This window comes from Pan paniscus, chromosome 18 (assembly GCF_029289425.2).
Source record: "Pan paniscus chromosome 18, NHGRI_mPanPan1-v2.0_pri, whole genome shotgun sequence".
NCBI classification, from domain to species: domain Eukaryota; kingdom Metazoa; phylum Chordata; class Mammalia; order Primates; family Hominidae; genus Pan; species Pan paniscus.
Window position 1 is genome coordinate 382,687 of NC_073267.2, and position 26,476 is coordinate 409,162.

The 26,476-nt window shown below is 55.9% G+C and overlaps 4 protein-coding genes across 10 annotated transcripts in view; 3 read left to right on the forward strand and 1 right to left on the reverse strand.

Moving 5' to 3' along the window:
• Positions 1–5,134: 5,134 nt before the first annotated feature.
• Positions 5,135–6,030, forward strand: HBA1 (hemoglobin subunit alpha 1). The gene is made up of 3 exons (XM_003809390.6): positions 5,135–5,327; positions 5,445–5,649; positions 5,792–6,030. The coding sequence occupies exons 1-3, from the start codon at positions 5,233–5,235 to the stop codon at positions 5,918–5,920; spliced, it is 429 nt and encodes a 142-aa protein (XP_003809438.1). The 5' UTR covers positions 5,135–5,232; the 3' UTR covers positions 5,921–6,030.
• A 2,913-nt stretch (positions 6,031–8,943) lies between these two features.
• LOC100984160 (hemoglobin subunit alpha) lies at positions 8,944–9,833 on the forward strand. Its single transcript, XM_003809393.4, has 3 exons — positions 8,944–9,128; positions 9,246–9,450; positions 9,593–9,833. The coding sequence occupies exons 1-3, from the start codon at positions 9,034–9,036 to the stop codon at positions 9,719–9,721; spliced, it is 429 nt and encodes a 142-aa protein (XP_003809441.3). The 5' UTR covers positions 8,944–9,033; the 3' UTR covers positions 9,722–9,833.
• Positions 9,834–12,730: 2,897 nt separating this feature from the next.
• HBQ1 (hemoglobin subunit theta 1) lies at positions 12,731–13,485 on the forward strand. Its single transcript, XM_003809389.5, has 3 exons — positions 12,731–12,886; positions 12,972–13,176; positions 13,286–13,485. Exons 1-3 carry the CDS (start codon positions 12,792–12,794, stop codon positions 13,412–13,414), a joined length of 429 nt encoding a protein of 142 aa, XP_003809437.1. The 5' UTR covers positions 12,731–12,791; the 3' UTR covers positions 13,415–13,485.
• A 6,922-nt stretch (positions 13,486–20,407) lies between these two features.
• LUC7L (LUC7 like) overlaps positions 20,408–26,476 on the reverse strand; it is a 40,277-nt gene continuing 34,208 nt past the window's right edge. For 2 of the 7 annotated variants that reach the window (XM_003809396.6, XM_008961607.5), the window contains 4 exons: positions 24,330–24,418; positions 21,953–21,982; positions 21,381–21,548; positions 20,408–20,757 (listed from right to left, as the gene is read on the reverse strand). In XM_003809396.6, the coding sequence (XP_003809444.1) occupies positions 20,616–20,757; positions 21,381–21,548; positions 21,953–21,982; positions 24,330–24,418 (429 nt within the window). In that variant the 3' untranslated portion in view covers positions 20,408–20,615. Of the gene's footprint in view, positions 20,758–21,343; positions 21,549–21,952; positions 21,983–24,329; positions 24,419–26,476 lie in introns of all 7 variants that reach the window. The other 5 variants (XM_003809398.6, XM_063598164.1, XM_008961605.4 and 2 more) reach the window with 3 other exon arrangements.

A 26,476-nucleotide genomic window follows, 5' to 3' on the forward strand; every position in this document is an offset into this window, starting at 1 on the left:
GTCTCCAAACCCTGAATAGGGTTGGCTCTGGGTTGGCCATCCTGGGTCTGTGTGGGGAGCACTGGACCAGGCCTGGCACCCAGGTCTGACCTGGCAGTCAGCAACGAGGTCTGAAGAGGGCTGCTGGAAGCGGAGCCCTGACTGTGAGTCGGCCAAACTCCCCCCAGCAGTCAGTGCCAGTGACCTGTTGCCCTGCACTGCCTGGGACGCCAGCCCGGTAGTTTGGAGAACTTGGCCCCACGTTATCTACATCCCCCAACTGTTTTTTTGTTTTTGGGGGTCTTTTTTTTTTTTTGCTTTGTTTTTGTTTTTGAGATAGGCCCTTGCTCTGTCACCCCAGCTGGAGTGCAGTGGCACGGTTTTGGCTCACTGCAGCCTCAACCTCCTGGGTTCAAGCGATTCTCCTGCCTCTGTCTCCCGTGTAGCTGGGATTACAGGCATGGGCCGCCATTCCTGGCTAATTTTTGTATTTTTAATAGAGACACAGTTTCACCATGTTGATCAGGCTGGTCTCAAACTCCTGACCTCAAGTGATCTGCCCTCCTCGGTCTCCCAAAGTGCTGGGATGACAGGCGTGAGCCACCACACCCAGCCCCCGCAACTGTTTACATGGATAATTAACAGCTTTTTGTCCCAGGCAGAGTTTGGTGTGAAAGCAGCTTATGTTTCACTTTGGAAAAACTGTGCTCTTCTCCCCATCCAGGAAGCTGCCTGGGTCTGGGCCATATGTGGATACCTAATGGGTATAAGCGGCTCAGGACCCTGTGTGGAAGCTCAGGACAATGTGAGCAGGAAGGCTACCACGTGGAGAGCTGGTCTCTGTTTGGGCAGGACTAAGAGACGCAGGGCAGCCTTGGGCAACCTGTCTACTCTCACTCACTCCTCCTCCCCTTTCCTGTGCCAGGCACCTCCTGGCAACTTGCAAGCCAATGGCCCTGCATCCCAGGCATAAGAGCTCCTACTCTCCCCCACCTTTCACTTCTGAGCTTACACAGACTCAGAAATAAGCTGCCATGGTGCTGTCTCCTGAGGACAAGGCTAACATCAAGGCGGTCGGGGAGAAAGTTGGCGACCACGCTGCTGACTATGCCACGGAGGCCCTGGAGAGGCAAGAACCCTCCTCTCCCTGCTCACACCTTGGGTCCGACACCCACTCCAGGGCTCCACTGGCCACCCCTAACTATTCTTGCCCTGGACCCAGCCCCCAGCCCCTCACTCTTTGCTTCCCCCTGAAGCATGTTCCTGACCTTCCTCTCACTTGGCCCTGAGTTATGGCTCAGCCCAGATCAAGAAACAATGCAAGTAGGTGGCCGACACGCTGACCAATGCCGTGGTCCACTTAGATGACATGCCCAATGATGTGTCTGAGCTGAGGAAGCTGCAGGTCCACGAACTGTGGGTGGACCCAGGCAACATCAGGGAGAGCTTTGGGCTGGGAGGAATCTAGGGTGTGGGGGCAGCTGGCCTTCCTCATAGGACAGACCATCCCACGCGTTCAGGGAGGTGGAGCACAGGTGGCAGTAGCATCTACATCCCCTGGATCTCTCTCCACAGTTCCTGGGTAAATGCCTGCTGGTGACCTAGGCCTGCCACACCCTTCCCAGTTTACCCATGTGGTGCCTCCATGGACAAATTATTTGCTTTTGTGAGTGCTGTGTTGACCTCAAAATACCATTAAGCTAGAGCATTGGTGGTCATGCCCCCTGCCTGCTGGGCCTCCCACCAGGCCCTCCTCCCATCCCTGCCCCAGCACTTCCTGATCTTTGAATGAAATCCGAGTAGGCAGCAGCCTGTGTGTGCCTGGGTTCTCTCTGTCCCGGAATGTGCCAACAATGGAGGTGTTTACCTGTCTCAGACCAAAGACCTCTCTGCAGCTGCATGGGGCTGGGGAGGGAGAACTGCAGGGAGTATGGGAGGGGAAGCTGAGGTGGGCCTGCTCAAGAGAAGGTGCTGAACCAGCCCCTGTCCTGAGGTGCCAGGCCTGCAGGCAGTGGCTCAGGAGCTGGGGAGGAGAGAGGCATCCAGGGTTCTACTCAGGGAGTCCCAGCATCACCACCCTCCTTCGAAATCTCCCTGGTTGAACCCAGTTAACATACACTCTCCATCAAAACAAAACGAAACAAACTAGCAAAATAGGCTGTTCCCAATGCAAGTGCAGGTGCCAGAACATTTCTCTCATTCCCACCCCTTCCTGCCAGAGGGTAGGTGGCTGGAGTGAGGGTGCTGGCCCTACCCACGCTTCCTCTGTCATGGTGACCCTCTGAGAGCAGCCCAGTCAGTGGGGAAGGAGGAAGGGGATGGGATGCTCACAGCCGGCAGCCCACACCTGGGGAGACTCTTCAGCAGACCACCTTGCGGCCTTGCTCCTGCACTTCTCCTGCACTTTGTAAGCTGCATTCAGAACTCGCCCTGTGCCCAGCCCTGAGCTCCCAGCTAATTGCCCCACCCAGGGCCTCTGGGACCTCCTGGTGCTTCTGCTTCCTGTGCTGCCAGCAACTTCTGGAAACGTCCCTGTCCCCGGTGCTGAAGTCCTGGAATCCATGCTGGGAAGTTGCACAGCCCATCTGCCTCTCAGCCAGCCTAGGAACACGAGCAGCACTTCCAGCCCAGCCCCTGCCCCACAGCAAGCCTCCCCCTCCACACTCACAGTACTGGATTGAGCTTTGGGGAGGGTGGAGAGGACCCTGTCACCGCTTTTCTTCTGGACATGGACCTCTCTGAATAGTTGGGGAGTTCCCTCCCCCCTCCACCACCCACTCTTCCTGTGCCTCACAGCCCAGAGCATTGTTATTTCAGCATAAACACTTTAAAAAATAAACCAAAATCCGACAGACACGGTGGCTCACACCTGTCATCCCAGCACTTTGGGAGGCTGAGGCGGGAGGATCACCTGAGGTCGGGAGTTCGAGACCAGCCTGACCAATATGGAGAAACCCCAGTTATACTAAAAATACAAAATTAGCTGGGTGTGGTGGCGCATGCCTGTAATCCCAGCTACTAGGGAGGCTGAGGCAGGAAAATCGCTTGAACCCGGGAGGTGGAGGTTGAGGTGAGCTGAGATCACGCCACTGCACTCCAGCCTGGGCAACAAGAGCAAAACTCCATCTCAAAAAATAAATAAATAAATAAATAAACAAACTAAAATCTATCCCTGCTTACACACACACACACACACACACACACACACACACACCCTTTTTTGTGTTACTTAAAGTAGGAGAGTGTCTCTCTTTCCTGTCTCCTCACACCCACCCCCAGAAGAGACCAAAATGAAGGGTTTGGAACTCAGCCCATGGGCCCCATCCCATGCTGAGGGAACAGAGCTACATCTACAACTACTGCCACAGGCTCTCTTTTTGGACAAAAATACCCTCATACTGTAGATACCTGTGTACAACTTCCTATTGTCAGTGAAGTGTCTCCCCTGCAACCCTTTCAGCCCGTTCATTCAGCTCTGTGCCATTCCACAGTCTCACCGATTACTACTGTGTTTCCATCATGATCCCCCCAAAAAATCACTTTATTTATTTATTTATTTTTATTTTTATTTATTTATTTATTTATTTTTGAGACGGAGTCTCGCTCTGTCACCCAGGCGGGAGTGCAGTGGCACAATCTCGGCTCACTGCCAGCTCCACTTCGCAGGTTCACGCCATTCTCCTCCCTCAGCCTCCCGAGTAGCTGAGTAGCTGGGACTACAGGCGCCCCCCACTACGCCTGGCTAATTTTTTCTATTTTTAGTAGAGACAGAGTTTCACTGCATTAGCGAGGATGGTCTCGATCTCCTGACCTCGCAATCTGCCCACCTCAGCCTCCCAATGTGCTGGGATTACAGGCGTGAGCCACCGCGCCCCGCCTTATGCATTTATTTTTCTGAGACAGAGTCTCGCTGTGTCGTCAGGCTAGAATGCTGTGGCACGATCTCGGCTCACTGCAACCTCCAACTCTCTGGTTCAAAGGATTCTCCAGCCTCCACCTCCCGAGTTGCTGGGATTACAGGCATGCACCACCACACCCAGCTAATTTTTGTATTTTTAGTAGAGACGGGGTTTCTCCATGTTGGTCAGCCTGGTCTCGAACTCCCGACCTCAGCTGATCCACCCGCCTTGGCCTCCCAAAGTGCTGGGATTACAGGCGTGAGCCACCGAGCCTGGGCAAACCATCACTTTTCATGAGCAGGGATGCACCCACTGGCACTCCTGCAACTCCCACCCTCCCCCCCGCCAAGTCCACCCCTTCCTTCCTCACCCCACATCCCCTCACCTACATTCTGCAACCACAGGGGCCTTCTCTCCCCTGTCCTTTCCCTACCCAGAGCCAAGTTTATCTGTTTACAACCACTATTTATCTAGCAAGTCTTCCATCAGATAGCATTTGGAGAGCTGGGGGTGTCACAGTGAACCACGACCTCTAGGCCAGTGGGAGAGTCAAACTGTGAGTCCATGACTTGGGGCTTAGCCAGCACCCACCACCCCACGCGCCACCCCACAACCCCGGGTAGAGGAGTCTGAATCTGGAGCCACCCCCAGCCCAGCCCCGTGCTTTTTGCGTCCTGGTATTTGTTGCTTCCCGGTGCCTGTCACTCAAGCACACTAGTGACTATCGCCAGAGGGAAAGGGAGCTGCAGGAAGCGAGGCTGGAGAGCAGGAGGGGCTCTGCGCAGAAATTCTTTTGAGTTCCTATGGGCCAGGGCGTCCGGGTGCGCGCATTCCTCTCCGCCCAGGACTGGGCGAAGCCTCCCGGCTCGCACTCGCTCGCCCGTGTGTTCCCTGATCCCGCTGGAGTCGATGCGCGTCCAGCGCGTGCCAGGCCGGGGCGGGGGTGCGGACTGACTTTCTCCCTCACTAGGGAGGCTCCGGCGCCCGAAAGGAAAGGGTGGCGCTGCGCTCCGGGGTGCAAGAGCCGACAGCGCCCGACCCCAACGGGCCGGCCCCACCAGCGCCGCTACCGCCCTGCTCCCGGGCGAGCGGGATGGGCGGGAGTGGAGTGGCGGGTGGAGGGTGGAGACGTCCTGGCCCCCGCCCCGCGTGCACCCCCAGGGGAGGCCAAGCCCGCCGCCCGGCCCCGCGCAGGCCCCGCACGGAACCCCCTGCGGTCCAGGCCGCGCCCCGGGCTCCGCGCCAGCCAATGAGCGCCGCCCGGCCGGGCGTGCCCCCGCGCCCCAAGCATAAACCCTGGCGCGCTCGCGGCCCGGCACTCTTCTGGTCCCCACAGACTCAGAAAGAACCCACCATGGTGCTGTCTCCTGCCGACAAGACCAACGTCAAGGCCGCCTGGGGTAAGGTCGGCGCGCACGCTGGCGAGTATGGTGCGGAGGCCCTGGAGAGGTGAGGCTCCCTCCCCTGCTCCGACCCGGGCTCCTCGCCCGCCCTGACCCACAGGCCACCCTCAGCGGTCCTGGCCCCGGCCCCAAACCCCACCCCTCACTCTGCTTCTCCCCGCAGGATGTTCCTGTCCTTCCCCACCACCAAGACTTACTTCCCGCACTTCGACCTGAGCCACGGCTCTGCCCAGGTTAAGGGCCACGGCAAGAAGGTGGCCGACGCGCTGACCAACGCCGTGGCGCACGTGGACGACATGCCCAACGCGCTGTCCGCCCTGAGCGACCTGCACGCGCACAAGCTTCGGGTGGACCCGGTCAACTTCAAGGTGAGCGGCGGGCCGGGAGCGATCTGGGTCGAGGGGCGAGATGGCGCCTTCCTCGCAGGGCAGAGGATCACGCGGGGTGCGGGAGGTGTAGCGCAGGGGGCGGCTGCGGGCCTGGGCTCCACTGACCCTCTTCTCTGCACAGCTCCTAAGCCACTGCCTGCTGGTGACCCTGGCCGCCCACCTCCCCGCCGAGTTCACCCCTGCGGTGCACGCCTCCCTGGACAAGTTCCTGGCTTCTGTGAGCACCGTGCTGACCTCCAAATACCGTTAAGCTGGAGACTCGGTGGCCGTACCTCCTGCCCGCTGGGCCTCCCAACGGGCCCTCCTCCCCTCCTTGCACCGGCCCTTCCTGGTCTTTGAATAAAGTCTGAGTGGGCGGCAGCCTGTGTGTGCCTGGATTCTCTCTGTCCCGGAATGTGCCAGCCATCGGGGTTTTTTCCTGTTTCTGACCAAGGACCTCTCTGCAGCTGCGTGGGGCTGGGGAGGGAGAACTGCAGGGAGTATGGGAGGGGAAGCTGAGGTGGGCCTGCTCAAGAGAAGGTGCTGAACCATCCCCAGTCCTGAGAGGTGCCAGGCCTGCAGGCAGTGGCTCAGGAGCTGGGGAGGAGAAAGGCATCCAGGGTTCTACTCAGGGAGTCCCAGCATCACCACCCTCCTTTGAAATCTCCCTGGTTGAACCCAGTTAACATACGCTCTCCATCAAAACAAAACGAAACAAAACAAACTAGCAAAATAGGCTGTTCCCCATGCAAGTGCAGGTGCCAGAACATTTCTCTCATTCCCACCCCTTCCTGCCAGAGGGTAGGTGGCTGGAGTGAGGGTGCTGGCCCTACTCACGCTTCCTCTGTCATGGTGACCCTCTGAGAGCAGCCCAGTCAGTGGGGAAGGAGGAAGGGGCTGGGGTGCTCACAGCGGGCAGCCCACACCTGGGAGACTCTTCAGCAGACCACCTTGCGGCCTTGCTTCTGCACTTCTCCTGCACTTTGTAAGGTGCATTCAGAACTCACTGTGTGCCCAGCCCTGAGCTCCCAGCTAATTGCCCCACCCAGGGCCTCTGGGACCTCCTGGTGCTTCTGCTTCCTGTGCTGCCAGCAACTTCTGGAAACGTCCCTGTCCCCGGTGCTGAAGTCCTGGAATCCATGCTGGGAAGTTGCACAGCACATCTGGCTCTCAGCCAGCCTAGGAACACGAGCAGCACTTCCAGCCCAGCCCCTGCCCCACAGCAAGCCTCCCCCTCCACACTCACAGTACTGGATTGAGCTTTGGGGAGGGTGGAGAGGACCCTGTCACCGCTTTTCTTCTGAACATGGACCTCTCTGAATTGTTGGGGAGTTCCCTCCCCCTCTCCACCACCCACTCTTCCTGTGCCTCACAGCCCAGAGCATTGTTATTTCAGCATAAACACTTTAAAAAATAAACTAAAATCCGACAGTCACGGTGGCTCACTCCTGTAATCCCAGCACTTTGGGAGGCCGAGGTGGGCGGATCACCTGAGGTTGGGAGTTCGAGACCAGCCTGATCAACATGTAGAAACCCCATCTATACTAAAAATACAAATCAGCTGGGCATGGTGGCCCATGCCTGTAAACCCACCTACTCGGGAGGCTGAGGCAGGACAATCATTTTAACCCAGGAGGCAGAGGTTGCGGTGAGCTGAGATCACACCATTGCACTCCAGCCTGGACAACAACAGCGAAACTCCACCTCAAAAAGAAAAAAAAAAAGCCCCCACATCTTATCTTTTTTTTTTTTCCTTCAGTCTGTGGGCAGAGTCAGAAGAGGGTGGCAGACAGGGAGGGGAAATGAGAAGATCCAATGGGGGAAGCATTGCTAAGCTGGTCGGAGCTACTTCCTTCTCTGCCCAAGGCAGCTTACTCTGGCTTGCTCCTGGACACCCAGGGCAGGGCCTGAGTAAGGGCCTGGGGAGACAGGGCAGGGAGCAGGCTGAAGGGTGCTGACCTGATGCACTCCTCAAAGCAAGATCTTCTGCCAGACCCCCAGGAAATGACTTATCAGTGATTTCTCAGGCTGTTTTCTCCTCAGTAGCATCCCCCCAAAAAACATCAGTTTTCACGCACAGGGATGCACCCACTGGCACTCCTGCACCTCTCACCCTTCCCCAGAAGTCCACCCCTTCCTTCCTCACCCTGCAGGAGCTGGCCGGCCTCATCACCCCAACATCTCCCCACCTCCATTCTCCAACCACAGGGCCCTTGTCTCCTCTGTCCTTTCCCCTCCCCGAGCCAAGCCTCCTCCCTCCTCCACCTCCTCCACCTAATACATATCCTTAAGTCTCACCTCCTCCAGGAAGCCCTCAGACTAACCCGGGTCCCCTTGAATGCCTCGTCCACACCTCCAGACTTCCTCAGGGCCTGTGATGAGGTCTGCACCTCTGTGTGTACTTGTGTGATGGTTAGAGGACTGCCTACCTCCCAGAGGAGGTTGAATGCTCCAGCCGGTTCCGGCTGTTGCTTTGTTTACCTGTTTAACCAGTATTTACCTAGCAAGTCTTCCATCAGATAGCATTTGGAGAGCTGGGGGTGTCACAGTGAACCACGACCTCTAGGTCAGCGGGAGAGTCAAACTGTGAGTCCATGACTTGGGGCTTAGCCAGCACCCACCACCCCACGCGCCACCCCACAACCCCGGGTAGAGGAGTCTGAATCTGGAGCCACCCCCAGCCCAGCCCCGTGCTTTTTGCGTCGTGGTATTTGTTGCTTCCCGGTGCCTGTCACTCAAGCACACTAGTGACTATCGCCAGAGGGAAAGGGAGCTGCAGGAAGCGAGGCTGGAGAGCAGGAGGGGCTCTGCGCAGAAATTCTTTTGAGTTCCTATGGGCCAGGGCGTCCGGGTGCGCGCATTCCTCTCCGCCCAGGACTGGGCGAAGCCTCCCGGCTCGCACTCGCTCGCCCGTGTGTTCCCTGATCCCGCTGGAGTCGATGCGCGTCCAGCGCGTGCCAGGCCGGGGCGGGGGTGCGGACTGACTTTCTCCCTCACTAGGGACGCTCCGGCGCCCGAAAGGAAAGGGTGGCGCTGCGCTCCGGGGTGCAAGAGCCGACAGCGCCCGACCCCAACGGGCCGGCCCCACCAGCGCCGCTACCGCCCTGCTCCCGGGCGAGCGGGATGGGCGGGAGTGGAGTGGCGGGTGGAGGGTGGAGACGTCCTGGCCCCCGCCCCGCGTGCACCCCCAGGGGAGGCCAAGCCCGCCGCCCGGCCCCGCGCAGGCCCCGCACGGAACCCCCTGCGGTCCAGGCCGCGCCCCGGGCTCCGCGCCAGCCAATGAGCGCCGCCCGGCCGGGCGTGCCCCCGCGCCCCAAGCATAAACCCTGGCGCGCTCGCGGCCCGGCACTCTTCTGGTCCCCACAGACTCAGAAAGAACCCACCATGGTGCTGTCTCCTGCCGACAAGACCAACGTCAAGGCCGCCTGGGGTAAGGTCGGCGCGCACGCTGGCGAGTATGGTGCGGAGGCCCTGGAGAGGTGAGGCTCCCTCCCCTGCTCCGACCCGGGCTCCTCGCCCGCCCTGACCCACAGGCCACCCTCAGCCGTCCTGGCCCCGGCCCCAAACCCCACCCCTCACTCTGCTTCTCCCCGCAGGATGTTCCTGTCCTTCCCCACCACCAAGACTTACTTCCCGCACTTCGACCTGAGCCACGGCTCTGCCCAGGTTAAGGGCCACGGCAAGAAGGTGGCCGACGCGCTGACCAACGCCGTGGCGCACGTGGACGACATGCCCAACGCGCTGTCCGCCCTGAGCGACCTGCACGCGCACAAGCTTCGGGTGGACCCGGTCAACTTCAAGGTGAGCGGCGGGCCGGGAGCGATCTGGGTCGAGGGGCGAGATGGCGCCTTCCTCGCAGGGCAGAGGATCACGCGGGGTGCGGGAGGTGTAGCGCAGGGGGCGGCTGCGGGCCTGGGCTCCACTGACCCTCTTCTCTGCACAGCTCCTAAGCCACTGCCTGCTGGTGACCCTGGCCGCCCACCTCCCCGCCGAGTTCACCCCTGCGGTGCACGCCTCCCTGGACAAGTTCCTGGCTTCTGTGAGCACCGTGCTGACCTCCAAATACCGTTAAGCTGGAGCCTCGGTGGCCATGCTTCTTGCCCCTTGGGCCTCTCGCCAGGCCCTCCTCTCCTTCCTGCACCTGTACCCCCCCTGGTCTTTGAATAAAGTCTGAGTGGGCGGCAGCCTGTGTGTGCCTGAGTTTCTTCCCTCAGCAAACGTGCCAGGCATGGGCGTGGACAGCAGCTGGGACACACATGGCTAGGACCTGTCTGCAGCTGGATAGGGTAGGAAAAGGCAGGGGCCGGAGGAGGGGATGGAGGAGGGAAAGTTGAGCCACCGCGAAGTCCAGCTGGAAAAACGCTGGACCCTAGAGTGCTTTGAGGATGCATTTGCTCTTTCCCGAGTTTTATTCCCAGGCGTTTCAGATTCAATGCAGGTTTGCTGAAATAATGAATTTATCCATCTTTACGTTTCTGGGCACTCTTGTGCCAAGAACTGGCTGGCTTTCTGCCTGGGACGTCACTGGTTTCCCAGAGGTCCTCCCAGATATGGGTGGTGGGTAGGTCAGAAATCCCACTCCAGCGCAGCTGCATTGATCCCCCATCGTTCCCACTAGTCTCCGTAAAACCTCCCAGATACAGGCACAGTCTAGACGAAATCGGGGGTGAGGGGTGCAACTGCAGGCCCCAGACAATTCAACAGGGGCTCTACTTTCACCCCCAGGTCACCCCAGAATGCTCAAACTCCAGACACTGATGCCCTCGGGCTGTCAAAATCAGGAAGTTGTCTCTGGGCCCAGCTCAGGGCCCAGCTCAGCACCCACTCAGCTCCCCTGAGGCTGGGGAGCCTGTCCCATTGCGACTGGAGAGGAGAGCGGGGCCACAGAGGCCTGGCTAGAAGGTCCCTTCTCCCTGGTGTGTGTTTTCTCTCTGCTGAGCAGGCTTGCAGTGCCTGGGGTATCAGAGAGAGGGTTCCTGGACCTGGTACCCATAAAGCCCTGGCCCTCAACTGATAGGAATATCTTTTATTCCCTGAGCCCATGAATCACCCTTGGTAAATACCTATGGCAGGCCCTCTGCCTGCGTTTGTGATGTCCTTCCCGCAGCCTGTGGGTACAGTATCAACTGTCAGGAAGACGGTGTCTTCGTTATTTCATCAGGAAGAATGGAGGTCTGACCTAAAGGTAGAAATATGTCAAATGTACAGCAGTGGGCTGGTTGGAGTGCAGCGGTTTTTACAATTAATTGATCAGAAGCAGTTATAAATTTATCATTTCCTTCTCCACTCCTGCTGCTTCAGTTGACTAAGCCTAAGAAAAAATTATAAAAATTGGCCGGGCGCGGTGGCTCACACCTGTAATTGCAGCACTTTGGGAGGCCGAGGCAGGTGGATCACCTGAAGTCAGGGGTTCGAGACCAGCCTAGCCAACATGGTGAAACCCTGTCTCTACTAAAAAGACAAAAATTTTTCAGGTGCGATGACTCACGCCTGTAAACCTGGCACTTTGGGAGGCGGAGGTTGCAGTGAGTCAAGATCGCGCCATTGCACTCCAGCTTGGGCAACAAGAGCGAAACTCTGTCTCAAAAAAAATTAAATTAAATTAAATTAAAAAATTAGCACGGTGGCTGGGCGCAGTGGCTCACGCCTGTAATCCCAGCACTTTGGGAAGCCAAGGTGGGCAGATCAAAAGGTCAGGAATTCGAGACCAGCCTGGCCAATATGGGGAAACCCCATCTCTACTAAAAATACAAAAAATTAGCCGGGTGTGGTGGCGCACGCCTGTAATCCCAGCTACTCGGGAGGCTGAGGTAGGAGAATCACTTGAACCCAGGAGGCAGAGGTTGCAGTGGCCCGAGATTACACCATTGCACTCTAGCCTGGGCAACAAGAGCAAAACTCCATCTCAAAAAAAAATTATAAAAATTATACATCAGTAGAGGAATGGGTAAACAAAATGTGGTGGCCTATACACACAATGGAATGTTATTTGGCCATAAAAAGAAATGAAGCACTGATAGGATGTAGCTGCACCTTGAAAATATTTGACAAGTAAAAGAAGCCGGACACCAAAGGTCACAGACTGCATGACCCCATCTATATGCAATATCCGCTACACCCAAATCCACAGGGACCAAAAGCGGATTAGAGGCTGCCGGGGCCAGAGTTACTGTTAATGAGTACAGACGTGGCGTTTGGGATGACGAAAAAGTTCTGACCTAGATAGTGGTGATGGCTGCATAACACTAAGTGTTCTTAATATCACCGAATTTTATATCTGAAAAATGGCTAAAATGATAATTTATGTCTATTTTATCACTTTTTTTAAAACAAAAAAAGATATAAGGGGTACAGCAGAGTGAGGGCTGCATATGCATTTACTATTATTCTTGGGTTACATCCCAGGCACTCAATAAATGTTCATTGCCCTGAAGAAACACCTGCTACGAGTCAGGCACCTCACAGTTGTTATCCGTTTAATTCGCACAATCTGAGAAGAAATTGTCACGCTCATTTTATATAATAAATGAGAAAACAGACTCGGGCAAGTGTCACAATAGAATCAAGAGGCAGAATAAACTGACTTCCAAAGCCAAATCCATGCCGAAATTCAGTGCTATAATAATGTACATGGCCGGGCGCAGTGGTTCACGCCTGTAATCCCAGAACTTTGGGAGGCTGAGGCGGGAGGATCACCTGAGGTCGGGAGTTTGAGATCAGCCTAACACGGTGAAACCCTGTCTCTACTAAAAATACAAAATTGGCATGGTGGCATGCACCTGTAATCCCAGTTACTCGGGAGGCTGAGGCAGGAGAATCGTTTGAACCCAGGAGGCGGAGGCTGCAGTGAGCCGGAATCGCGCCACTGCACTCACCGCACCCGGCCAATTTTTGTGTTTTTAGTAGAGACTAAATACCATATGGTGAACACCTAAGACGGGGGGCCTTGGATCCAGGGCGATTCAGAGGGCCCCGGTCGGAGCTGCCGGAGATTGAGCACGCGCGGTCCCGGGATCTCCGACGAGGCCCTGGACTCCAGGGCGGCGAAGCGGCGGCGCGGCGCCCCCTGGAGGCCGCGGGACCCCTGGCCGGTCCGCGCAGGCGCAGCGGGGTCGCAGGGCGCCGCGGGTTCCAGCGCGGGGATGGCGCTGTCCGCGGAGGACCGGGCGCTGGTGCGCGCCCTGTGGAAGAAGCTGGGCAGCAACGTCGGCGTCTACACGACAGAGGCCCTGGAGAGGTAGCGCGAGGCTGGGCGCCCCCGCCCCCAGGGGCCCTCCCTCCCCAAGCCCCCCGGACGCGCCTCACCCACGTTCCTCTCGCAGGACCTTCCTGGCCTTCCCCGCCACGAAGACCTACTTCTCCCACCTGGACCTGAGTCCCGGCTCCTCACAGGTCAGAGCCCACGGCCAGAAGGTGGCGGACGCGCTGAGCCTCGCCGTGGAGCGCCTGGACGACTTACCCCACGCGCTGTCCGCGCTGAGCCACCTGCACGCGTGCCAGCTGCGAGTGGACCCGGCCAGCTTCCAGGTGAGCGGCTGCCGTGCTGGGCCCCTGTCCCCGGGAGGGCCCCGGCGGGGCGGGTGCGGGGGGCGTGCGGGGCGGGTGCAGGCGAGTGAGCCTTGAGCGCTCGCCGCAGCTCCTGGGCCACTGCCTGCTGGTAACCCTCGCCCGGCACTACCCCGGAGACTTCAGCCCCGCGCTGCAGGCGTCGCTGGACAAGTTCCTGAGCCACGTGATCTCGGCGCTGGTTTCCGAGTACCGCTGAACTGTGGGTGGGTGGCCGCGGGACCCCCAGGAGACCTTCCCCGTGTTTGAGTAAAGCCTCCCCAAGAAGCAGCCTTCTTGCCGTGCTCTCTCGAGGGCAGGACGCGAGAGGAAGGCGCCGCCCCTCCCCAAGGAAAGGCGAGGGCCTGGGGCGCACCCCCAGTGCCCAGATCCAGGCGCGCCTCTTTCCACCCCCAGCAGGTTTGGGGCCTCGGCCACCGGGGCACCGAACTGCGTGCGGCCTGACCCTCCCGAATGGGGTGGTAGGTGGGGGCCGCGGGACGCCCCAGGCGGCGGGCTGCGAGGACGGCCGACTCTGCCCATCCCGAGGGCGGCTGGCTTCGCCCTCCCCACTCTGCGCCAAGCACGCGGCCCGTACCCACAGCGGGAACTCCGCACCTGCAGCCTGAACGCGCGCGGGCGGCGTTAAGGGCCCGGGGCTGACTCGGAGCAGGGTAGGGAACAGCGCCCCCTCCCGGCGCGAGCCGGTACCTGCGCAGCGCCCAGCCGCCGCGGCTGTGGCCTGGAATTGGGGACCTGGGGTGCCGGGGGGTTGTGGTGAAGGAGGTGGGACCAGCCCCAGCACCTAGCCACGTAGCTGGCGAGGTGGACCAGGAGCCGACCCACACCCCTGCCGTCACCCGACACCACTACGGAGAGTGACGCTTTTTTATATTTGTCCACATAAAACCAGTCATGGTCATTGTAGAACTTCCGAAAACAAGGCTTGCTGCACCTTCCTGTGTATCCCAGGTCCAGGAATGGGTGCAGCACATCCTTCAGCTGCCGCCTGACACGCGGCAAACTGTGTCATGTGTAAACAAGAACAGGACATGGCTGTCACATCCAAGAGCACATGTGTAACACAGACATGCCACACACACACACACACGGGGCAGAGGCAGGCCCCATCCAGACCCCTAACATTTAATGCGTAGCTGTTCCAGTCTTCTAGGCACATGTAGAGATGCTTTTCCTCAGAAATGGTATTCTCAAGGTGACACTGAGGAAAAGTGGACAGGCCGGGCGTGGTGGCTCACGCCTGTAATCCCAGCACTCCGGGAGGCCGAGGCGGGCGGATCACGAGGTCAGGAGATCGAGACCATCCTGGCTAACACAGTGAAACCCCGTCTCTACTAAAAATACAAAAAAATAGCTGGGCGTGGTGGCGGGCGCCTGCATTCCCAGCTACGCGGGAGGCTGAGGCAGGAGAATGGCGTGAACCCGGGAGGCGGAGCCTGCAGTGAGCCAAGATTGCACCACTGCACTCCAGCCTGGGGGACAGAGTGAGACTCCGTCTCAGAAAAAAAAAAAAAAAAATTAGCTGGGTGTGGTGGCGGGCGCCTGTAATCCCAACTTCAGGAGGCTGAGGCAGGAGGATGGCTTGAACCCGGGAGGCGGAGGTTGCGGTGAGCCGAGATCACACCATTGCACTCCAGCCTGAGCAATAGAGCGAGACTGCGCCTCAAAAAAAAAAAGGAGGAGGGGGCGGGGGGAAGAGCCAGAGAAAATATTTGCTACATGTGGCAGATAAAGGTTATTATCTCTACTACATTAGATCTCCGGGCGGGGCATGGTGGCTCACGCCTGTAATTCCAACACTTTGGGAAGCAGAGGCGGGTAGATCACCTGAGGTCAGGAGTTTGAGACCAGCCTGGCCAACATGGTGAAACACCGTCTCTACTAAAAACACAAAAATTAGCCAGGCATGGTGGCGGGCACCTGTAGTCCCAGCTGTTCGGGAGGCTGAGGCAGGAGAATCACTTAAACCAGGGAGGCGGAGGTTGCAGTGAGCTGAGATCGAGCCACTGCACTCCAGCCTGGGCGACAGACCGAGACTCTGTCTCAAAAAAAAAGACCGGGCATGGTGGCTCACACCTGTAATCCCACCACTTTGGGAGGCTGAGGCGGGCTGATCACGATGTCAGGAGATCTAGACCATCCTGGCCAACATGTTGAAACCCCGTTTCTACTAAAAATATAAAAACTAACTGGGTGTGGTGGTGCATGCTTGTACTCCCAGCTACTCGGGAGGCTGAGGCAGGAGATCACTTGAACCAGAGTCGGAGGTTGGAGTGAGCTGAGATTGCACCACTGCACTCCAGCCTTGTGACGGAGCGAGACTGTCTCAAACAAAAAAAAGAAAAAATCTGGCCCCTAGCCCACCCGTGAGCCCCCCTCTTGGATCCACGTTCTAGTTTCTGTCCTTGGGGTAGCTCGAGTCAGTCTCACCTCAATCATCCTGTGTGCTCCCAGAGCACAGGACCTGCAGCTGCTGCAACTTTGCACACAGGAGCAAGCACTTGGAGCCCAGGAGGCTCAGGGGCCCTGAGGAAGCACCAGGCTCTCAGACTCCTGTAACTAGGTGTGGACACCCTCCTGGGATTACATCTGGAGCATCACTGAAGGTGAAAGAGCCAGACCCCATCCTCCCTGGAGATGTGGCGGTTGGAGGGAGCTGGCCCTGGCTCAAGGGCTCAGCCCACTTGGTACAGAACCCACCCAGAGGTGCAGATCCAAGGGAGCAGGGGAGCAGCTGTGGGCCCTCCACACTGTTGGGGAGACTCATATGCCCACTCAAGTCCAGGGGAATTTGCACTTTTTTTTTTTTTTTTTTTGAGATGGAGTCTTGCTCTGTCACCCAGGCTGGAGTGCAGTCGTGAAATCTCAACTCGCTGCAATCTCCACCTCCCGGGTTCAAGCGAATCTCCTGCCTCGGCCTCCTGAGTAGCTGGGATTACAGGTGCCCGCCACGCCTGGCTCATTTTTATATTTTTTTAGTAGAGACGGGGTTTCACCATGTTGGCCAGGATGGTCTCAATTTCTTAACCTCGTGATCCACCTGCCTTGGCCTCCCAAAGTGCTGGGACTGCAGATGTAAGCCACCGCGCCTGGCCATACTCTGCCTTTTCAAAGCCACCCCTACACAGGTGGTGGTGAAGGCTGCACAACAATGTAGATACACGTCATGCCACTGAACTGTGCACTGAAAAACTGTTATATAACAGCACGTTTTGTGTGCACTTTACTATAGTAAAAAATGTTCCATCCTGGCCGGGCGCGGTGCCTTATGCCTATAATCCCAGCACTTTGGGAGGCCGAGGCGGGCAAATCATAAGGTCACGAGATTGAGACCATCCTGGCTAACACAGTGAAACCCCGTCTCTACTAAAAAAACACACAAAAAATTAGCCAGGCGTGATGGCGGGCGCCTGTAGTCCCAGCTACTCGGGAGGCTGAGGCAGGAGAATGGCATGAACCAGGGAGGCAGAGCTTGCAGTGAGCTGAGATCGCGCCACTGCATTCCAGCCTGGGAGACAGAGCGAGACTCTGTCTCAAAAAAAAAAAAAAAAGAAAAGTTCCATCCTGGCCAACGTGGCTCTGACTCCAGGCTGCCACCCCTCCCTTGCCAAAGGATGCCACCCCAGATAGGGGTCCTCGGCCTGCTCCAGCACCTGCCTGTCCCATGACGGCTGCACACTGGGGTAGGAAACGGCCTCCGCATCCTCCTCTCCTCCCCCCAGGACTACCCAAGCCCAAGGGGACCCTGTGCAGGAGGCAAAGGTGGCACCAGGCACAGCCCGTCCAGCTAGTTTGGCGTCGACAGCACCCACCAAACAAAGCCATTTACCTTTTAAAAAATCACTGCCAGCTGTGGTGACACACCTGTAATCCTAGTGCTTTGAGAGGCTGAGGTGGGAAGACTGCTTGAGCCCAGGAGTTCCCAAGAATATCCTGAGCAACATAGTGAGACCTGTCTCTACAAAAACATAAAAAATTAGCCAAGTGCGGTAGTGCACGCCTATGTCCCAGCTACTTGGAGGCTGGGGCAGGAGGAACACTTGAGTCCAGGAGTTCAAGGCTGCAGTAAGCCATGACTACACCACTGCACTCCAGCATGGGTGACAAAGCAAGCATCGTCTCAAAAAAAATAAATAAATAATTTTGGCCAGGCGCAGTGGCTTACGCCTGTGATCCCAGCACTTTGGGAGGTCAAGGCGGGTGGATCACGAGGTCAGGAGTCCAAGACCAGCCTGGCCAAGATGGTGAAACCTTGTCTCTACTAAAAATACAAAAATTAGCAAGGCATGGTGGCGGGCCCCTGTATTCCCAGCTAGTCGGGAGGCTGAGGCAGAGGTTGCAGTGAGCCGAGACTGCATCACCGTGCTCTAGCCTAGGAGACAGAGCGAGACTCCGTCTCAAAAAAAAAAAAAAAATTTTTTTTAATCGCCAAATGTTCTGGAGAGGCCCCCTTCTCTTCTGTTCTCCTCCAGCCTGGGCTGCAGGCCAAGGTGGTCCCTGTGGGTGGAGACAAGGGCCTGTTCCGCCTGACACTACAGACTCCTTCACATGGGAGGGATACACTTCCAGACCCATATATCTCCCAGTAGCCATCTTCGGCGAGATTTACTGGTACTGCAGTGGAAAGGAAGGACTCGCTGTACTGGGTGAAAAAAGTGAAAACATGGGTCTCCTATCGCAGACTCTGACAGCAGAACCTGGTGTGGGTTATTTGGGAGGAGGGAGGGAGGAGGGAGAAAGGAAGAGCTGTTGTGGGTGCTATCAGCAAAACTGCACCGGGGGCATGAAGCTCCGTTTGGTCAGCACCACCTGGCAGGTGTACCAAAAGCCCACCCGACTGTCCCTGCACGGTAGAGAGGCAGGAGCGCCTCTCCCTGCACGGATGGTGCCCCGGAGGCTACCAGGGATGGCCAAGGACACTGATGCTGCATCCCAGGAGGACCTGTCCTTCAGCTGTAATCAGCAGATACAGGGGACAGGATGTGAGTACTGAAGGCCAGGGGTACAGCACCTTTTCTGTAAACCCCACACCCTGACCCCCCCCCAAAAAAGCAAAAAACAACTATTTGTCTACACATACAAATTTATGCCCAGATGGAAAAAGATCCAAATGATTCACAGTGGTGATGGCTCTGAGGGTGACGCTGTCTGCTTAAGGCCCAGGGAAACCCAGGGTGCAAACCCACACTCATCACCCAGGCAGCCACAGCCATGAACACAACGTGGGCTTGGGAACAGGGAGCCCAGACCCAACCACTCCCTCCTAGAAGACGAAGAGGAAAGCACATGTGCTGAACAAGTACCCCGAGTCCCACCTGCAGGAAAAGGTGCAGGTAAGGAATACTGACACGGGAGGAATACAGACACGGGAGGAACAGCGACACGGGGGGGAGGAACAGCGACACGGGAGGGAGGAACAGCGACACGGGGGGAACAGCGACACGGGGGGAATACCAACACGGGAGGAACAGCGACATGCAGGGAATACCGACATGGGTGATGCCTGCAAAGCACAGCATCAATCCCAAGTGACTCCTGTACAGGGCGGCCCCTTCCACCCTCCTTTCCTTGGAGACAGTTGGCTGGGCTAGACCTGTGTCACAGGCTGGCAGAGCAGCCCACCTACCCATCTGTCCTCCTGGAGGGGACAGCCTGTGGCAGGAGAGCCCAGAGCAGGGCCACCAGCTACACTGTGATACCGGTGGCAAAAAGACCCAGACCACGGCGCCCATGTGTGCCCACTGAGCCAGCCAGCTCAAGGGTGGCATCTGTACCCCTGCAGAAACAGAGCGGATGAGGATGGCTATGTGTTAACAATGTGAACCTCAGGAATTCCCTCCAAAAAATCTCCCACGAAGTGAAAAAGGGAAGGAGCTCCCATCATCTACACATTAGCTAGCAGTTATCCTTTTCAGAAGGGCTTCATTTTGGGTTTTTGGGGGGTTTTTTGAGACAGAGTCTTGCTGTCGTCCAGGCTGGATGCAATCTCGGTTCCCTGCAACCTCTGGCTCCCGGGTTCAAGCGATTCTCCTGTCTCAGCCTCTCAAGTAGCTGTGATTACAGGTGTCCGCCACCACGCCCAGCTAATTTTTGTATATTGGTAGAGACACGGTTTCACCATGTTGGCCAGGCTGGTCTCGAACTCCTGACCTCAGGTTATCTGCCTCCCAAAGTGCTGGGATTACAAGCGTGAGCCACCACGTCCCCCTTTACTTTGGTCTTAAAGTACCTGCCTGATGTACAGCAGGTATGTTAGAAAGAACTGAAAGGTGTTGGCCAGGAGCGGTGGCTCACGCCTGTAATCCTAGCACTTTGGGAGGCCGAGGCGGGCAGATCCCGAGGTCAGGAGATCGAGACCATCCTGGCTAACAAGGTGAAACCCCGTTTCTACTAAAAATACAAAAAATTAGCCAGGCGAGGTGGCAGGCACCTGTAGTCCCAGCTACTCTGGAGGCTGAGGCAGGAGAATGGCGTGAACCCGGGAGGCGGAACTTGCAGTGAGCTGAGATCACGCCACTGCACTCCAGCCTGGGCGACAGAGTGAGACTCCGTCTCAAAAAAAAAAAAAAAAAGAAAAAAAAGAAAGAACTGAGAGGTGGGAAACATAATCAGCCCACATGGGACATGAGTCAAACCATCTTTTTTTTTTTTTTTTGAGACAGGGCTTTCTTGTCACCCAGGCTGGAGTGCAGTGGCGGAATCAAGGTTTGCCTCAGTGTCCTAGGCTCAACAGATCCTCCTGCCTCAGCCTTCTTAGTAGTAGCTGGGACTACAGGCATGTGTCACCATGCCCAGCCCCATGGGTCTTTGTTTTCTGCTAGTAACTTCAAAAGGGGACATGCAGTGTAACTCACCTGAGTCCCAAGTTAAGGCTATGGTAGCAGCTGAGCAGACAAGACAGCTTTTCCTAAATAACTGAATGCAGAATGGGGATCCCTCCCTCCTCCCCATGGGAGATGGGCAGCTCAGACACTCAGAAGGTTGTGTGGGAGCGAGCAAACAAACACCCATGCACACCTGGGTCCCGTCAGTCAGGTGCAGGGGACAGGAAGTGCCCTGCCATCTACTGGATGCCAGAAGACAAGACGTGGCCCACGAGTAAGTCACGGTTTCTGTGAGGTGCTGGTGGCACTGGCACAGGGTCACAGTGAAAAGCCTCTACGCAGAGGACAGCAGAAACCCCACCGCAGCCTCAGGAGGCAGCATCAGATTTATTTATTCCTACTCAACATGACCCCGGAACACAGGAGCAACTCTGTACACTTCTAGAAACTCACAGCTAGCTCCAAAACAATAGAAATTTTAAACTACAAAAGATGAGTTGTATTCAGCAAATATAAAGGGTAATTTTAGACTGTGTGAACGTTTATCAGACTATTTACAGCACCCGGGGGACGGGTTCAGATCTCGCCGGCCTCCTTCTCTTCTGACCTCCGTGAAGCCATCTTCCCGTTGGAGCTCTCAAGCCTCCAGTCCGGGGGCCCTCGCTCGCTCCGCCCGCTCTCCCAGGACTCCTCTCTGGATGCCCGCTCTCTGGAGAACCTGGGAAATGGGAACCAGAGGCTCAGTGGAGGCTGCTGCCCCCCTTCTGCTGGCCGCTCAGGCACTGACGATGGACCAGCAGACCAGGCCAGGCAAGGCCCTACATCCCCTATACCTGGAAACCCCCCGGAGGCCAACCAGACTTGCCCACCACATATGGAGTGTTAGCCATTAAAAAGTGACCTTTGCAAAGATTTTTAATAAGGAGAGCCTTCGCTGTAACATAAACAGCGCAAAGGAGAATACAACACTATATGCACAGAACATGACACTACGTAAAAACACAATGGAAAAAAAATATCAAAAACAAAAACCAAAACAGAGGTAAGCAGGGCCTGGTCAGGACACAAGTCTCAGCCACTCTGAGCATGGACGCAACAGTGCACAGGCCCCAGGACGCAGGCAGGGGACAGTGCATGTGCAGCCCATCACCTGGCGCCGTGCGAGCTCCTCCACAGCCCTCTCGCCTCTTCCCAGACCTGAGTCCCATTCACGACTCCCCAGCCCTACTCCTGAGGGTGAGCCCAGCCCCATCCCCACCAGACACGGCCCTCAGCAGACCCTGGGAACACAGAGAAGGGCTCACTCCTGGTTGCAGCTACTGAAGGAGTCAGAGTAGTTACTTGTATTTCGCACTCCGGTCCCGGGAAGCCCGACGATGTCCCCGGCTGTGGCTCCGGGAACGGCTGCGGTGGCGCCGATGTCTCTCTCGGGACCGGGACCGGGACAATTTCCGTCGCTCTCGGGAGGTAGATCTTGACCGCCTCCGACGCCGATCCCGGGAGCGTGACCTGAAAAATCAGAAGGTTCCAAGGCTGAGACTCTATAGGTGCCAACACTACGAGGGCCCCACCCCTCAGCAGATTCTGCTTGCTGCTTTACTGACATTTTCTCCTTTACTCCCACAAATTTAGGTTTAAAATATTTCCATCAGTTAATCTCCAATGGCTAGGTCCTTCCAATGAGGCCTCCTGAAAACATGTGGCCTGGATACTCCTGTCACCCTGCAGGCCCCGACCTTCCCTCTCATTAACACTGGGAACCCTCCACGGCACCAAGCAACCTCTTGCCCTGTGCCCTTCACAAGCCAGCCCTACCTGCCAGATAACATTTGTAAAGGCATAATCATTAAATATTAAGAAAAATGCTTATGGAAAAAAAATTTGAGAACATTTTAATGGACCTGGAAACCTACCTCCTGCGATCTCTGGTTCTTGATCCCGACCTAAAAGGGGGAAAAAAAGATGAACAAGGCCAGGCATGGTGGCTCACACCTGTAATCCCAGCACTTCGGGGAGGCCTAGGCAGGCAATCACCTGAGGTCACGAGCTGGAGACCAGCCTGGCCAACATGGTGAAACCCCGTCTCTACTGAGAACACAAAACCTGGCCAGGCGTGGTGGCGGGTGCCTGTAATCCCAGCTACTCAGGAGACTGAGGCAGGAAAATCACTTTAACCTAGGAGGCAGAGGATGCAGTGAGCTGAGATTGTGCCACTGCACTCCAGCCTGGGCAACAAGAATAAAACTTTGTCTCAAAAAGAAAAAAAAAAAAAGTGAATGACTTCCCGAAAGCACCCCTATTCCTCACCCTCTTGGGGGAGGACTCCAAATTTAAGAAGTGAGGCACCTCCCCCAAAGACCTGCTGTTTTCAAGCTGCCTGCATGTTCCCAGTCTGAATGGGAAGTGCCAATGCTCCCATCCCCACAGCCACTCTGTGGCAGTCACTCTGTGGCACACTCAGTGTCACCTGAGCCTCACAGAGGGGCCCACATCTGAGCATCAGACACAGCCCTGTAACATTACAAGGGCCGTGAAAAGTGTGCACACTGACTGTGCTGCACTCAAGTCCTACAAATGATTCTCCAGTCTTTACAACAGACACCAGCACAGAATGTGCAGACAGCGAGTGGGGCACACCAAAAACACAGAAAAGGAAAAGCAAAGCCCGAAGTTCCAGACACAGGCTTCCTGTCAGGTGAGAGTCATCAGCTCATTCTGCCACACAACCAAGAGGCTGAAAAAGGCAAGCTACGAGGCCTCATTCTATGCCCCTAAGCCATTAAGGTCAAGTGGCCCCATGTACATCCGCAACACAAATAGCCTAAACATGACAGTGCATGCAAAAAATGGATTGTGTGTTTTGCTTAATATTTTCTTCTATACTGTTTAAGTTTCTCTCCAATCAGAATCTCCTGCTGGTAAAACAACAAACGGCCGGGCGTGGTGGCTCACGCTTGTAATCCCAGCATTCTGGGAGGCCGAAGCGGGCAGATCATGAGGTCAACAGATCGAGACCAGCCTGGCCAACATGGTGAAACCCTGTCTCTATTAAAAATATAAAAATTAGCTGGGCGTGATGGCACAGGCCTGTAGTCCCAGCTACTTGGGAGGCAGAGGCAGGAGACTCGCTTGAACCCAGGGGGTGGAGGCTGCAGTGAGCCGATATCGCACCACTGCACTCCAGCCTGGTGACAGAGCGAGACCCTGTCTCAAAAACAAACACAATAAACATTCGCCCTGAGTTATGCACTGAGGAATTCTTTCAGGTAAAGTGGTTTGGGAACCTTCCTGGACAATGAGCTGTGTCCAGGAGGATGTGGTTACTTCTGGCTCCTACCTCTTTGAACTCCAATCAGACTCAACAGCCCCACCTCAAGATGGCCTCTCAAGCTGAGTGTGGCCAGAGGCATCTTCTACTTCCCACCTCCTCCCACTCCAATACACCACACCCAGCCTTCCAACCTCACCAAGCAGCAACTCCGGGCCAGCAACCAGGAGACCAGCTTCATTTCCTCCTCTGCACACTTCACACACCACCAGCAAATCCCATCAGTTCTATCCCAGAACTTTCCCGGACTCCTTGCGCCCCTCACCTGGCTTAAACTGCCACCTCCTCCATCTGGATTTTCCCACCTAGCTCCCCAAGGTCCTACTGCTTCTACTCCAGCCCAGCACGCTTGCCAAAGGGGAGCAGGCACCGCCCCTCCTCTGTAAACAGGTGTCCAATGGCCCCATAGCACTCAGTAAATAAACAGCAGTGCCCACACACAGCCCCCAACAGCTTGGATCTGTTACCTGACTGCCATGCACACACAGTCCTGTGCTGGGCCGTGTTTTGTTTTGTTTTGTTGGACTGAACATGCTGTTTACTTTTTTTTTTTTTTTGGTTGAGATGGAGTCTCTGTTGCCCAGGCTAGAGTGCAGTGGCACGATCTCGGCTCACTGCAACCTCTGCCTCCCGGGCTCAAGTGATTCTCCCACCTCAGCCTCCGAGTAGCTAGGATTACAGGCTCATGCCAGCACGCCCAGCTAATTTCTGTATTTTTAGTAGAGACAAGGTTTCACCATGTTGGCCAGGCTGGTCTCGAACCCCTGACCTCAAGTGTTCTGCCCGCCTCAGCCTCCCAAAGTGATGGGATTACAGGCATGAGCCACCAGGCCTGGCCTTACTATTTTCTTTTATAATGGCCTATTGAGCAGGCCCTGACTATTCCAAGCAACAGTGGAATGGACCGAGCAGGGAATGCCCAAGGCCAGTGCAGCCCATCCAGTGCCAGCCCTCAGGCTCACCTCCTGCTCAGACGCTCCTCCCGTTCCCTCTCCTCTCTCCTCCTCAAGCGATCCTGATTTCTCTTCTCCTGCTTTTCAGCGACAGTTTTCTAAATAAATGAAACAAAAAATGAGGAAGAGCAAGTTACACAAACCAGAGTGTGAATGCTACTTAACAAATCACCTTTATATGAGCTCAGTATTGGTAATTTAAAAATTGAAGGGACACTTTTAGGAAATGGGAATACTTTTTTTTTTTTTTTTTTGAAACGGTGTCTCACTGTCACCAGGCTGGGGTGCAGTGGCGTGATCTCGGCTCACTGCAACTTCCACCTCCCGAGTTCAACCAATTCTTCTGCCTCGGCCTCCCAAGTAGCTGGGATTACAGGCACATGCCACCATACCCAACTAATTTTTGTATTTTTAGTAGAGATGGGGTTTCACCATGTTGGCCAGGATGGTCTTGATCTCTTGACCTTGTGACCCGCCTGCCTCAGCCTCCCAAAGTGCTGGGATTACAGGCATGAGCCACCGTGCCCGGCCAACACATTCATTTTTAAAACTTCTTAATGAAGAAGATAACACATGAAAAAATGCTTTATCATTACATTTTTTTTTCCTGAGACGGAGTCCGCCCTGTTGCCCAGTGCAGTGGCGCGATCTTTGCTCACTGAAGCCTCTGCCTCCCGGGTTCAAGCGATTCTTCTGCCTCAGCCTCCTGAGTAGCTGGGATTACAAGCGTGCCAGCACGGCCGGCTAATTTTTGTATGTTTAGTAGAGACGGGGTTTCACCATCTTGGTCTGGCTTGTCTCAAACTCCTAACCTTGTGATCTGCCTGCCTCGGCCTCCCAAAGTGCAGCAGTTACAGGCGTGAGGCACTGCACCCGGCCTCGTTTACATTTACTTTTTTTTTTTTTTGAGACGCAGTCTCACTCTGTCGCCCAGGCTGGAGTGCAGTGGCGCAATCTCGGCTCGCCGCAAGCTCCGCCTCCCGGGTTCACGCCATTCTCCTGTCCCGGCCTCCGGAGTAGCTGGGATTACAGGCGCCCGGCACTGCGCCCGGCTAATTTTTTGTATTTTTAGTAGAGACAGGGTTTCACCATGTTAGCCAGGATGGTCTCGATCTCCTGACCTCGTGATTCACCTGCCTCGGCCTCCCACAGTGCTGGGATTATAGGCGTGAGCCACCGCGCTTGGTCACTTTTTTCTTTTTGAAACAGGGTCTTGCTCTGTCCACCCAGGCTGGATGGAGTGCAGTGGCGCAATCACAGCTCACCGGAGCCTTGACCTCCCAGGCTCAAGCAAGCCTCTTTAGCTCCGCCTCCTGAGTAGCTGGGACTATAGGCGTGTGCCACCATGGCAGACTAATCTTTAAACATTTTTTATGGAGATGGAATCTTGCTATGTTGCCCAGGCTGAGCTTGAACTCCTCAACTCAAGCAATCCTCCTGCCTTGGCCTCCCAAAGTGCTGGGGTTACAGGCCTGAACCACCCAGCCTATCATTAGATTTTAACAATTTGGTAACAAACTGTCTATTCTAAGTGATGCTATACTTCTAACTCACAGGGAATTGATCACATTGTTTCAAACCAACCCAGATAGGTAGGAGACTCTACAAACTTTATGGTAAAAAAGGACGGATGTATCTCATCAAACACATCTTGCTACTGGGAGCAGAATCCCTACAGCCAAAAAGCGGCCCAACCTCAGGGTGCTGGGTGCTACGCTGGCTTTAGAACAAACTGAGTTGGAGGACAGCAGGCCAGGGGAGGTGGACCACAAATCCTCTGCAACTGGCTTTCAACACAGGATGATGTGAATCATCAGGCTTGATGAAGAAAGCAATATAAGGGGATGAGAAACATCGCCAATGAAAATACCATCAACACAAGCTGAGTGGAAAAGCACCGGGCACCGTTCTGTATACCCACTACTCCCAATATCAACTCTAAGACATTTAATGCCCCTCATCTGTGTCAAGTGAAGCCCCGAGTGGGAGCAAGTCAGAGCCAGTAAGACAAAGAATCACGAGTCTTCTCCATCCAGAGAGCCACGATGGCATAAGGATAATCTTCCATACCCAGTGTGGATGAGAGCACGCTCCCCACAAGGGCACGGCAAGTATGCAAAGCTGGGTGACTGGCATCTCCAGCTCTAAACCTTCAC

Coding starts and splice junctions, on each gene's coding strand:
- HBA1 (XM_003809390.6), top strand. CDS start 5,233: ATGGTGCTGTCTCCTGCCGACAAGACCAACGTCAAGGCCGCCTGGGGT. Junction 5,328..5,444: donor GGTGCGGAGGCCCTGGAGAG/GTGAGGCTCCCT, acceptor TTCTCCCCGCAG/GATGTTCCTGTCCTTCCCCA. Junction 5,650..5,791: donor TGGACCCGGTCAACTTCAAG/GTGAGCGGCGGG, acceptor TTCTCTGCACAG/CTCCTAAGCCACTGCCTGCT.
- LOC100984160 (XM_003809393.4), top strand. CDS start 9,034: ATGGTGCTGTCTCCTGCCGACAAGACCAACGTCAAGGCCGCCTGGGGT. Junction 9,129..9,245: donor GGTGCGGAGGCCCTGGAGAG/GTGAGGCTCCCT, acceptor TTCTCCCCGCAG/GATGTTCCTGTCCTTCCCCA. Junction 9,451..9,592: donor TGGACCCGGTCAACTTCAAG/GTGAGCGGCGGG, acceptor TTCTCTGCACAG/CTCCTAAGCCACTGCCTGCT.
- HBQ1 (XM_003809389.5), top strand. CDS start 12,792: ATGGCGCTGTCCGCGGAGGACCGGGCGCTGGTGCGCGCCCTGTGGAAG. Junction 12,887..12,971: donor ACGACAGAGGCCCTGGAGAG/GTAGCGCGAGGC, acceptor TTCCTCTCGCAG/GACCTTCCTGGCCTTCCCCG. Junction 13,177..13,285: donor TGGACCCGGCCAGCTTCCAG/GTGAGCGGCTGC, acceptor CGCTCGCCGCAG/CTCCTGGGCCACTGCCTGCT.